The sequence below is a fragment of the Diadema antillarum genome, unplaced genomic scaffold (assembly GCF_040938485.1).
Source record: "Diadema antillarum isolate AM-2024a unplaced genomic scaffold, OU_Dant_1.0 seq00000108_RagTag, whole genome shotgun sequence".
Lineage (NCBI taxonomy): Eukaryota > Metazoa > Echinodermata > Echinoidea > Diadematoida > Diadematidae > Diadema > Diadema antillarum.
The window spans coordinates 125,852-139,223 of NW_027271194.1; the positions used below are offsets into that span (position 1 = coordinate 125,852).

Consider the following 13,372-nt stretch of genomic DNA (forward strand, 5'->3'; position numbering starts at 1 on the left):
AATTGTTACTTCTCATAAGAAATTATATGACTGAAATAAATAATTGTCCTTTGATTTGGCAGCATTAAAAACCGAACTAGTTGACATTATCACACTAGTTTTGAGTACGTTCCACTCAGTCACCAACAGTGACGCTCAACAATTTTTGAAAAAAAATCGGAGCCCCGCAGTGAGACCAGTGAACGCACAATATATAATCACCATCAGCGATGCTCGACGACCCTGAAGTCGGAGCCAACTGTGGTATTTGTGGCTGCTTTTTGATGCCATTCTTTTCACATTCTTCCACATTGTCCTTTTTTGTCCTTCTTTCTCATTCTCTTTAGATTGAAATGATATGTTCTTCTACTGCATTGTTGTTAAAGTTCAATTGAAGTGCCATTCCCCCAAAGCGTACAAAGTTTCTGGGCAGTCGTCGCTCTTTAACCTCTTGTCGTCGTCGTCGTCACTTCTGTTGTTGTTGTTGTTGTTGTCGTCACTGCTGTTTCGCACTCACTTCTCCTCCTCCTTCTTGGCTTTCCTCCTCTCCGCCATAAGCTTCTTCCACTCGTCCAGGGACATCTGTTGAGTGCGCCCGCAGTACCAGTTTCCGTAATATTGCGTGTGGTGTTCGCTGTCCCGGACGAGTTTACATTGGCTGCAGATGGTTGGCTTGGTCCTTGGCTTGTATGTTTTGCGGTCCTTTCCGTCCCTCTCTTCGCGTTGTTTCCAGTAGGACTTGGTACTGCGGGCTGCGAACACGGGGGGAAATGGCACGTTCCTGGGCTGGGTGGCTGGTGTTGATGCTGGGAGAATTGTGCTGGGTGCTGATGCTGTTGGTTGGATTCGAATGATGATGGGGTTGACTTGGTGTGTTGTCTTCCTTCTTGTTGTGGCCTGACCTGCTGTGTTGGGGACGGTCCGAAACTGAAACTGCTGATCTGTGGGTGGTGTTGACATGGTGTGGGGCATGTTGGTGGCAGCGGGTAAGGCACGTGTTGTCGTCAGTTGGGGCCTCGGTACGGATACACCCATCTCCAGTACTCTCCTCTCATCTCGCTTGGATCTCTTGTCATGCCTGCAATTATAGATGATAAGATAAGAGGAAATAATGAAAGCGTGGCATAATAATAGTGTTATCACAGTTCAATTCAATTCAAAATGATTTTATTTCCATATAAAGTAAGACAAAGTAATTTACATAATGCTTACATGAATATATAACATCAAAAAGAACTTTCAATCACATAATTTTCAACAAAACATGAATACAAGTATCATAATGATATTAACTCTGGTTTGCATGAATAAACAAGTTAGCCATACAATCTTAATATAACTTTACATGGAAAGAGGAATTCACAAGAAAAGCATAGCTTGTAAAATTTGTGAATTACTCTACAAGGTGAGGGCATCTCAAGATCCGTCAAGGACTCCATGTATAAAATTTTGATATCCTGATGTCAGACGAAATAATCAGAAAAAAAAAGAGACTATGACAAGGACAAGAACAAAAGCATGGACGGAATAGGTAGAAAATAAAAACAGTGTCGCTATTTGCATTGAAGCATCTGCGTATTACGAACCCATGGACTTTATCAGACGACTTTACAAAAGTATTATTCTATGTGAAAGAATATGAAAAGACAATAAATTGAGCATCAAAAGTAATTAGTGTTGAATTTACCATTGCATGAGGGTCTGCTGGTTGATCTCAAGGAGCTGCAGCGATGTCCTTTCCGTGACGTGGTTGTTGTTGATGACTTTGCTGCGAATGTTCTTGTAGGCTCTGACGATGAGGCCCCATCTCTGGTAACACCGGCCGTCCTTCCTCTGCTTGTGTGGGAAGACGTCGCAGAGCTTCGTGATGACGCACTCCATGACCCGGTTGGAATCTGGCCATGTTGCAGGTCCGGTGTTACTGCCCAGGAAACAGCTGAATATATGATGGAATAAAAGGGAACACAAAGAAAGATATTCATAAATATACAAGCAAATTGAATGTGATTGCTGTAACATAATAAATCATAAATATGTAGTTCACATTACCATATTAACATTGCTATGTAATAACATAATCCTTGAAATCATGTGTTGACATTCATTTCTCAATGAAATTCAGAAAAAACCTCATTTCTTCCCTCTCACACACAATCTTGTGTGAAGGCAATTTGACTCAATTGTAAAGTGAACATTATGGTACAGAAAGTCTATGTCATAGGAGTGACAAGAAATTGAACCTTTCGTGGCAGGAAAAACAATCATTGTTCCATTGCCGGTTTGCGCATCACTGTTAATTATATCCACTCTACTGATCAGTATAACACTATAAGAAGACCACTACTGAACATGCATGACACTGAAATTACAATATCCATTAAAGATTGTTTTATGTTTCCTTAATATTTACCGTCTTATGCTTTCCACTTCTGGCATCACAGACGCTCCTTTATCGTGCTCAGAGAGCTGGCCCCACAGGCGCACAATCTCCTCCGCTTGTCTCTGGCTGATGATGCAGTTGTCTTCCCGGAATTGCAGTACATAGTCAGCCAGAGCCTGTACGCTGTCGTAGCCCAAGATGTTCTCGGGGCTTTCGTGCTGTTCCTGAGTGGGGATCGAAGCAGACAATACACGTTAATATATAATTAACAGACATCGCTACTTTAGTTCTTTTTCTAGAATGATTCACCAGCCTAAATTCTTTTAACTTGGAAGGAAATGTCCAATACAAATGATAATGCTTAAAGGGATTGTATAGTTTTGGTTGAGACCTAATTTCAGGTTTCTACCATTTTTGGTGAGATAATGAGACACCTCTTAATGAAATATGAAAGAGCATGTAATTTCACGAGGAATTCAACATTCATTTCATGAAATTTGGTTTTGAAATGGCTGAGATATTCAAAGCAGAGCAATTCTAATAAAGTATGGGACCCACATTTTATTTGATTGCTTTGTTTTACTTTGTTTTTGGATGTTTCAATCATTCCAAACCCGATTTTTTTGTCAAATAAAATTTCTCTTAAAATTTTATACTCTGTACTACTTCATAAGAATTTTCTTGGTATCTTGCAAAAAGTTAAAAGCCCTTATCTCCTTTCCAGCAATACTGTACCATCCCTTTAAAATGTCTGAACAAGGTTGCTTCCCAGCTGGTAATCATGTATAGTTATTAAGTGAATGAGTTGATAACTTTCTGTGAAGAGAAATTGTACTTACATCTCCCTCGTCTGTCAGAGGAACGTCCTCCATGTCCTGAACACCATCATCACCGGCGAGGAGGTGTTCTAAAGCGGTGGTAACTGGAGGAGAATCCGGTGCTCGGGAAACAGTAGCCGGTGCTCTGGAAACGGTAGCCGGGGCTCGGGTGACGGTGTCTCTTGCAACGGTGGCTGGTGCTTGAGAACCATCTGAATTATATATAATGATAGAGACATTCTGTTTACACAAATTTATGCAACTCTACTGATTTCCTCATCCTTTCAGACAGGAAAGACACAACTGTGAAGTACAGAAGGATGCAGATATGAGAGGTATTCTTTTTTTTAAGGTATAAAATTGCATTCATGTCATGCCATACAGCAGAGTACCTGCACATAACATTTATATACAGCTGTATAGATACACAGATATTCATGTATCATGACAGAGTGGGCCTGTTAAATTCACTCGCATTTCTCATTTACCCGTGCCGAGCCTCGAACGTCGCGATGCGGACGCTACATCGGACTGACTGGTCGAAGCAGGCCTAGCAGGAACCTCAGGGGGTGGCTGTGTGGGGTCCTCTAGGTCCTCTTCAGCCAGAAATCCAGCGTCCGAGCCCTCGTCATCTCCCTCCGCCTCATCAGGGTCCAAGGGCAGCAGTTCCTGGTTGTTCTGGTGGAACAGGTACTCCAGGCCGATGAGCTCCCCTGCATAGAAAAGAGGTTAGAAATGAAAGATGCATTGAAAACGACTGCCATATCTATAATCCTATCTACATCATTTTACATTTCTGTTCAATCTGTGTCTCTTCCATTCCAGTCTAAATCATTTATTGTTGGATTCATTAAAACACATTTCTACTTAAGTGGGAAACAATTGTGCAATACATACAGTAAAGGCATATTTTGCATCTGGCATGAAACATACTTTCACTTGAGAAATTACAAAGTGTCATGAAGTGGAAATAAGGATTATATGACATGGAATAAAAAAAGAAAAGGAAAAGGTAATCGCAATGCAAGAAATTTACCTGTGTACTTCCGGGGGGCCACAAGTGTTGGGTTGATCGCCTTCCCGAACAGCTCCTGGCTCGTCTTCTCCATTTCGTGCTCAATCGATGATCCGTAGGATGTGTGGGATGGCCCTTGAGCAGTCACAGCAGCTGCTGCGCGATCGCAGTTCCAACGATGAACCCCTTCCAAGAGGTAGGCCTGGTAGTGCACGTTGTTCGCCTGGGTTCCTGAAATGATATTCATGACAAAAACAGAGAGAGCAAATAATATCATTTTTATAGCATTTATGACTTCCTGAAAAGAAAATGAATCAGATTTGTTATGCAAAGACATAAATATATTGTGAAACAATCATACTATGGAGATGAAATAGCAATTGAGAGATGGTAGTGAGGCAATTTTTCAATGCCAATTGTACAGAAACAATTATCTTATCATATACTGATAGTATAATACAGATAGTCATCACATAATCGTCCGTTATAATCCCACAAAGAATAATGATGCAATCATCTCATTTCAAGACTTCTTCTGACACACACATAACTAATAGCTGGAGAAAGGAAGTGATGAGTCAAAAAGTAATCACGCATGCACCTACAAAGAAAACTTATAAAGAAGGAAGGGATGATCCAGGGAAGAGCATACACAAGCGACTTCTCACCTGGGATGAACCGGTTGAGGTGAAGGTGGAAGGACTCGAGTGATGTTGAGCCCCTCGCACACCTGTAGACTGGCAGAGTGACACCCGCCTTGACGGTCTCTCCGATCTTTGCATAGAGCTGCACGCCAGGTGGATCTTGCAGACAGGCCACATGTCTCTTCTGCGATTCCCAGATGCTCCAGATCTTGTCGGAGTCGAAGAGTGGTACTCCCAGCGTGTCTCTGCCTTCCTGCCCGTCCAAGCTCGTCAGGAGATCTTCGATGAGTCGCGTGGTCTCATCGGTCCCCCTTGTTGATCTCCTGCAGTGTCGGGCCATCTCCTTCCTTCCGATCCTCTTCAGGGTGTCGTCATCATTCGGGCAGGTCACGTTCTTCTCAGCCAGTTCAGCCCTCTTGGCTCGAACCAGCTGCTCCACATCATCCGCGCTCCATTCAAAGATGGCGGCCGAGAGGTGTCTCAAGAAGAACGCGTAGAGCTGGTGATTCTCGGTGGTGCATCCCCTCGCAAGCCTCCTCATGAAGTGCCAGATGTCGAGTCTCATGGTCAGGTCTGGCCACTCCTTGAAGATCAGGGAGTTGGTACCACAGCAGCCCCTGTCCACGTACAGAAGCTCTGGAGGTGGCTGGCCGGCGGCTTCGTAGCGGCGAACGAGCCCAGCAGTCATGTCGTCGAGGCCCATGCCTTCAGCAGTGGTGAGGACGGTCATGAGAACCTGTCCGATCTCGTTGCCGACGTTGGTTGCCCACAAAGCCATTCCTGTGGCCTGGCCAGCAAGTTTCCGGGCGATCTGCGAATGGGTATAAAGGGAATGAAAACAAATGAATGAGGTTGATAATAGAAATTATGCATATATAACAGCTTTTACAGAAAATGAGAGAAGATAAGAACATCAACAGATTAATTTCCTTTTACTCTAAGGTGCTGGTATATGAATTTCTTTATTTTGTTGAAAGAAGATATGTACTGTTAAAAAGTAGCATTCATTTCTTCTTTCCATCAGATGATTGAAAACATGCATCATAAATTACTGGTAATATATGTCTATGCATGTTGATTTATTCAAGAGGAAAAATGGGATAATTTTTCAACACTAATGCGAAATGAAAAGTGCAAAGTACAGCATCATTCAAGATGAATGTAGTCAGCCTTCTGGGTCATCTCTTCTTGTCAGTGTGTCAAACATTTTAGATGCTGTACGCTTTTCACTTGGGTAACAAGAATTCAAGTGGTGTTAAAGGAGACAGAAAATGTACCTTCTTGGTAGAATCGACCTTCAAGATGCGTCCAAAGGTTGACGTGATGCCTGCCTTCACCTCATCAATGCGCTCCAGAACATCATTGCAGTAGATGCTCAGAAGCCACTGATACGTGGGAAGTGAAGGTATAGCGGGAGGTGCTTCACACCTGGGGCGTTCGACGAGACCCTTCTCACTGGCAGCGATGAACTCCTTCACGGCGGACTGGTAGATGGCGGTCTTCCCCAGCCAAGCGGTGGTGTGGGCCTCCTTCACCTTCCGCATCATCTGAAAGGGTCCATTTCCCAGTGATCTGTCCCGCAGCATTGTCACGATCTTCATGTCACAAGCGAGCCTTTAGAAAGTCAATAGGGTGGACAGAAATGAGAGAAAAAAAATGCAATTAATAGTAATCAATTCATGCGCAATACATAAATTCAACAATCATATCAACATTAAGAATTACAAGTGATTTCTCACATTTCAAATGGAATTCATCGCAACAGAAAAGGGAAAGAAAAAAGACATATGAAGACATGAGACAGCTGATATGAGAGTCTACTCACTTGTAGGACAAGACGATCGGGAACTGCAGTCGGTGACCGATGTCCAGTTGGTCCAGGATGGGTTTGCTCCAGCTGATGAGCTTGCGATGACATCGACGGCACTCGAGGTACTCTGCTGCCAGGTTGTAGTAACCGTCCAAGTCCAAGACCTGCCGCACCGTGGGGTATGCTCCTGCCGAGGTCAATTCAGCTCCATCACACTCCTCCCGAGGACACACCAGCTTGACTGCCCAGAGTTTCCGTGGCATCCACATTAGAATCTTGCTGGCGAAGTACTGGGAGGGCTTGGGTGGCTGTCCCTGAGTGAACTCGGCCTGAGGAGGGTAGAACCAGAGTTGTGTGATCTTTGACATGTCCATCTCGGCTTCACCCCTGGATGACTCCCTGAAGAAAGCCTGGGAGATCCATTGGTGGTCAGCTTCTAGCAAGGTCTTCTTCCATCCTTCTGTCAGGAGGATTCCTGCATTGTGGAAGAGAAAAGAAATGTAATGCAAAAATGAGTTCCCTTGCTTCAACTCAATCATGACATAAAATTGAAATCTTGATAGCAATAGTACACTCAAAAGGATATTTTGTCTCTAAAAAGAAAAGCACAAATATAGGACATTATTAAAATGCAAAGACAGATGATGATAGATTCCTCTCATTTTTACTTTCAGAATGCTTATATAGACAACATATCTTTAATGTGAAGTCATATGGATTAGCATTAATTGTAACGACCAATAATTCACTCTTTGGCCCGAATTCACGAAGGCGTTTTGAACTTAGACCATGGTACAAATTTAGACCACGGTTTAAAATAAGCGTTAGATAGGCGTACAAATACATGCGCGCATCAATGCACGTTTTTTTACTGGATGCCTGTTAAGCCTAGCTCACACCTTTGCGTTTCAAGCTTGCGTTCAGCTGCGTATTGCCCGAACGCAGTCTAACGCAGCCGACGCAGCACTACGTAATGAAACGAGCTAATACGAGGTCACTATACAGACTAATGCAGAGGCTTTGCGTTCTAGCTCGCTAGTTTGAAATTTTTTCAAACATCCGCAACTGAACGCAAGATCAAAATCCATACGAGCTAAGACAAGGGGCACCAGCAAATGCGAGCAAGGACGAGCAAGGTACGAGCAACAACGAGCTGCTTAACGCAGGCCAATATTGCAGCTTCACTTTGAACTGCGTTTCACTGCGTATGGTTGCAATACCTGCTCGCTTCACCTCGCATCACCTCACTATAGCTCGCATCACCACACGCTGTTCCTGGTACTCTGCTCGCATTAGCACGGACCATTGCGGATGTAGCTCGCTACATTGCGAATCTAGCTCGTCCGTCGCTCGCTCCCACTCGTTCCTCCTCGCTCCTGTTCGATGCTGCTCACTTTAGCTCGCTATGACTGCGTATATATCTGTGAAAACAAAATCTAGTTAGATTTAATCAAAATTCGTTTAGTTGACATAAGAAACACCAATTGCTTATCAAATCATGAAGCTTTCGTAATGATTGTGTTCTTTCAGCAACATCAGATCCAAACATATCAGTTTTTGAAAACACCTCAAACTGAGTTTCCTGCTGTTATTGTAGGTTTAGTGGAAAATCTTTTTTTTTCTCTCGAATTGTATTACTACACAATGTATATCGCTAAAAAGTATTTTTTTTTTGTCTTTTTAAACACAGTAACATATGCTCTGTTCAGTCCTCAACAAGGGCAGGTAATTAGCAAGGTTGTCATTCCTGCTATAGTGACCATAGGCAAGCCATTTTGAAATAACCTGTAGTGAAAATAATGTCTTGACCCAAAGCGACATTTAGGGTGACCCTATGAGGAAAAGTTGACTGCAAACCATGAAAACAACATCAGAATCGATTTCATTGACCCAGAAAACCTATAATACAGATTCTGAAAACTATTGTGAAATGTTTACCTTTTTAAACAATGCAAGTGACTTTTGAATTTCAGATGGCGGCCATTTATTGGATTTGGCCAATATGGCTGAGGGCGCCCTTCTTGGCACCCATCAAAAATTGAAATAGTATGGTTTTGGCAACATGTGTATGAAATTTAGTGCTTTTGGAAGAATTTGAACCAAAAAGTCCTTTGTGCCCCCCCCCGTAACTGTAAAATGGTAATGTAAAAATTTACATACCAGTGCCTCTCTACGAGCTTATACACAGCAGGGTGAACTGATACGCAGCGGATCGAGCCGGAACGAGTTACAGTCGAGCGGATGAGCAATGAAACGAGGAGAAACGAGTTAACGCGAGCTGCTAGCGAGCAATGAACGAGTGGCGAACGAGGTACACGCGCAACAGGGCGAGCAATCTTCGTATTGAATCGTACTGTTACAAGCAAAGGGAGGTGGAGCGAGGTGAAAAGCAACCTAAGGCAACCGTAGGCAGTCATTTTGTACAAAATATACGAGCTACAACACAACAATGTGACTGCTACAAAATATTTTGCCGACGAGTGCTGCGTTAGGCTGCTTTAAGGCTGCGTTTTACTGACGCAGCTATATGCAGCTAAAACCGCAAAGGTGTGAGCTGGGCTTCAGCGTACGCAATCTGTCAATCATCGTTACGCAGAAGAAATATACATAAACCATGGTTTAAATTTAGACCACCTTCGTGAATTCAGGCCTTAGTGTTTTTTAATATTTGGGGAGGGAATGTACCGCTACATATATATCATGTTGTGTGCAGCTCACTTTGGCCAGCATTGCAGTGAAAAGTATAACCTTTTTTTGCAACATAATGATAAACAAGAGCACTTTTTCGTTAGCATCATCTACAAACAAGCACACAAATGAAATCATACCAGTCTCACTCCTGGCATCAGCACTGCTCTGCTGGCTTGAAGTCATGTCAGCGGCTTCAGCTCCTAAAGTAGAATGATTGACACAAGGGGAAGATGAGAGCACTGTGTCGCACACATTTTGAAGAAGATGCATGCTGGTATCACATGACAAAAGTTTCCAGCAAAGACAAAGGTATAAATGTCGTTCCAAGTCACAGCTAACTTCAAACAATCACTGAACAATGACAGCATTCTGCATTCTTGATTCTTCTCCCCATTGGTGCCACTGCATTAGAATGACAGAGTCCATCTTAGAAGTTTGCCTTTACAAAGTTCACTTCACGGGATGGGGGGGGGGGGAGGGCAGAAATGTTATTGTGTTCATGCATATAGTGAATATTGTCATGTAGGGAAACAAGGTGCATTGGCACATAACTAGAAAGTTCATTAATAATTGCTCAAGTGAATAACATATTTTTCTCTACCTCATAAGGCATTTTCACATCAGCCCGATATTGTAAGCTCAAGATATTTTTTGCGATCGCAAATTAGTGCGCTATTTCATTTCCTATTCACATCAGTCCGAAGAGAATTAGCCTGATATTTTTTACAGCAACTTTGACAGCTGAGCATGCGCAAACAGTGTCGGGTATACCAGTTGAGCGCGCGCTTTCAAAAATATTACCCGCGTGCTCGCCATCAAACACGCTAGGCATGATGGGATGCATCACGCTAATTTCTTGAGGCGATTTCACATTATGAAATAGCGCGCTAGTTTGCAAATTATCCCGCTATTTTGGAAATTTCCTGAGTTGGACTCCAGAAATTTTCTCAATCAGAGCGATAGAATTGGCGCGCTAATTTGTATGCACATTATCAAATAGTGCGCTATTTTGTGATCGGGTTAATTTCCAAAGTCAGAAAATAGCACCCTATTTCAAAACATCGGGCTGATGTGAAAACGCCTAGTATGTATGGAGGCACATAATTAAAATGCTACTTCCACATTATATAGCACAAGTTACTTACTACTCTTCAACAAGTCAACAGCGGCGAGAAGGTCGGCATCAGACACGTCCGTGTCTGCCATCTCTGGTTGGTCTGTGGATGAAATGAAAAACACGAATACATATCACCATTAACATTTGCGCTGAGTATATGAATATAAGAACGACCCAAGTCCATGGAAGACCATTTCGAATAAACTAAAAAAAAACTTCATGTCTTTTTTATTTGTCCAATAATATTCTTTTTAAAGGGGACGGCTATAGTAACTGATCAGTGGGAATGCTGAGGGATGATTGTTCCAATCCTTGTGGGATTCATTTAAGAGTACAGATCTATTCTTGTGTGAAAATAATTTGCTTCAGAATGGTCTCATATTCAAGTAATGTGCAGTTTAATGTTTCCAGGTAAGCGTCCCTGGTCAGTGACGGGGCATTAATCTGCACATTACTTGAATACGAGACCGTTCTGAGGCAAATAATTTTCACACAACAGTAGCTATATAATGTACTCTTAAATGAATCCCACAAGGATTGGAACAATCATCCCTCAGCATACCCACTGATTCCCACTGATCGGTTACTAGCCATCCCCTTTAACTGTGATGGGAAGGCAACATTGTATATACAAATTAGAACATATATTATTATGACAATTAACATTAACATTAATTGTGTGGTGGACTTGGGTCGTTATTTGATTCATACGAACTTGGGTCGTTCTTTGATTCATAGACATGATATTCTGCTATAGAGATGAGAGAAGGATGAGAGAGGGCGCTATTATATGAATGTAAGAATGACCCAAGTCCTTCATTCTTACATTGATATAAGATTTAACTCAATCATTTCAGGCACTTCCGGGGGTAATTATGATTTATCATACATACACAAGATGAGTCCATGCATAAGCTACAATTTCCCATGTCAAACTGAATTTGGCCAAAAATTGGACTTGGGTCGTTCTTATATTCAGGTCTTCATTTATTCAAGAATGCTAACCTATCGTGATGCTCTTATGCACTAACAATTTCAACAGTACCATTGCAGTATCTTTTCTGCTTTTAGATAGCTATTGTTAGCAGGAAGAAACTACAAGGTTATGTGCACCAAAAGTTGAAACATCACCTGGAATGAGAGACTATATGTCATGTATTTCGCTAGTCTAAAACTGCGCGAATCAGGAATTCCCGACAATTTTGCAAGTGGCTAAATTTGTGATCGTGGAGTCCTGTACTAGAACGGAGAAGTGTACACGCGTAAGTTTTATTCACACTGAGATCAGAGTCTATATTTTTGTGTGTCTTTAATTTTGCGAATAGCACCTGACTCGCGAAATTTGCAGAAATATTGGGTGTATACAGTAGTTTTAAATCTTTACTAGAAGCAATATCTATCAGTCCTCTCTTGCTGGAAGCACTGATGTTATACAATGCAGAGTGAATTTCATATGAGCTTTGCAATATGCAAATTATGCACATTATTCATAACATACTACATCCTCTGTGACATGATAATCTTGATTCAATAATTCAAATCAAGTGAGCTAGTTCATCTATTACCTTCAGTCTTCAGAGATTTCGGTGCCCGCAAAGTAGTGGCTGGGGCTGTTCTCTTCCCGCTGCTGGGAACATTTGCTGGTCTTTGGCTCAGGACGGTTGGTTTCGGCCTCGCAGCAGACTTCAGCTCGATGGCCCTCTTTCCTTCGGGGAAGGCCTTCAGGTAGCTGGTGAGGCACAGCATGTTGGCGTACAGCGGCGCCTCACTCTCAGGTTCCCGTTGAACCAGGGCAGCAATGTCAGCGCAGTAACCGAGGGCATTCTCCAACAGCCACTTGAAAGTCTGCCCACGGAACTGGCCGAATTGCACCCGGTACTGTCCCAGCACAGCCAGCTTACTCCGCTCGTCGCCGCCCTTCTCCTTCAACTCCAGCACTGCGTTGGCCCGGACCTCAGCCGTCGGTAGACATCTCACCAGTCCCGTTGGTCGGTGCTCCATCAGACGTCGGGCCTCCTCGGTGTAGCCAAGCGCCGGGTCCCTTCCATGGCGTCGGAACTTCGGGGTGTCCATGGCTGCAGCTCTATGTTATTGTCAAGAGAAACAAGAAAACCACATTCACATAATACTTCATTTCAGTGATAATTGCGGTCATGTTTTCATTGTGAGGTATGCTGTGTGTTGATTGTATGTTAACATTACAACATAAGCTTCTATGTCTTCTACATAAATACTAAATCTTTGCTGTGATTTGGTGTGCAATCTCAAGACGTACATATTTCTTTCTTTTTTTAAACTTTTTATTGGATGTTAACCAACAGGTAAACAACATATTTACAATATTTACAAAAGGTACAGATAAAGTCAATATCAGCAAGGTCAACATATTACATGCTAAGTATACAGAATATTAATTACAGAAGTTTCAACTGTCAATATCTTGTGGGAATTGGGTGTTATTTATAAAGTAATCAAATATTACAATAGACCATCTCATAAAACCGTCATACAATTTAAAAACTACATGTACATTATGGAGGGTTAAGTTGGATTGTCCATTTTTTTCATTTTTGCAAAAACCAGAAATGCCTCAAAAGTTGGATGGCAATCTTCATTTGCACACATACGTGTATATGAAATAGTTCAGGCATAAAAACAGAAAATTGATACATGTTTTACGTTTTGTTTCCTCATCAATACCAAACATTGGATGAAATGATGAAAAATCCTCATTCATACCAGTTTCTTTTGAAAATTCAAATTACGCCAAAGCGGTTTAACTTTATGGCAATTGACAAACAAATGAAAAAAAAGGTTTCAGGATGTTCATTGCAAAAAAAAAAAAAGCAATTTGATGAATTCTTATTTTTAATCTCAACTAGAAATGTCGCTATGGCGACTGGAATGCCTCCGCCATA

At 42.2% G+C, this 13,372-nt stretch overlaps 1 protein-coding gene across 1 annotated transcript; it reads right to left on the minus strand.

Moving 5' to 3' along the window:
• Nucleotides 1-492: 492 nt before the first annotated feature.
• LOC139726985 (uncharacterized) lies at nt 493-12,200 on the minus strand. The gene is made up of 12 exons (XM_071637970.1): nt 12,020-12,200; nt 10,483-10,554; nt 9,475-9,537; nt 6,662-7,121; nt 6,114-6,450; nt 4,861-5,647; nt 4,214-4,423; nt 3,666-3,890; nt 3,199-3,389; nt 2,390-2,583; nt 1,667-1,915; nt 493-1,057 (listed from the first exon to the last, which is right to left on the minus strand). The coding sequence occupies exons 1-12, from the start codon at nt 12,198-12,200 to the stop codon at nt 493-495; spliced, it is 3,534 nt and encodes a 1,177-aa protein (XP_071494071.1).
• Between the last annotated feature and the right edge of the window lie 1,172 nt (nt 12,201-13,372).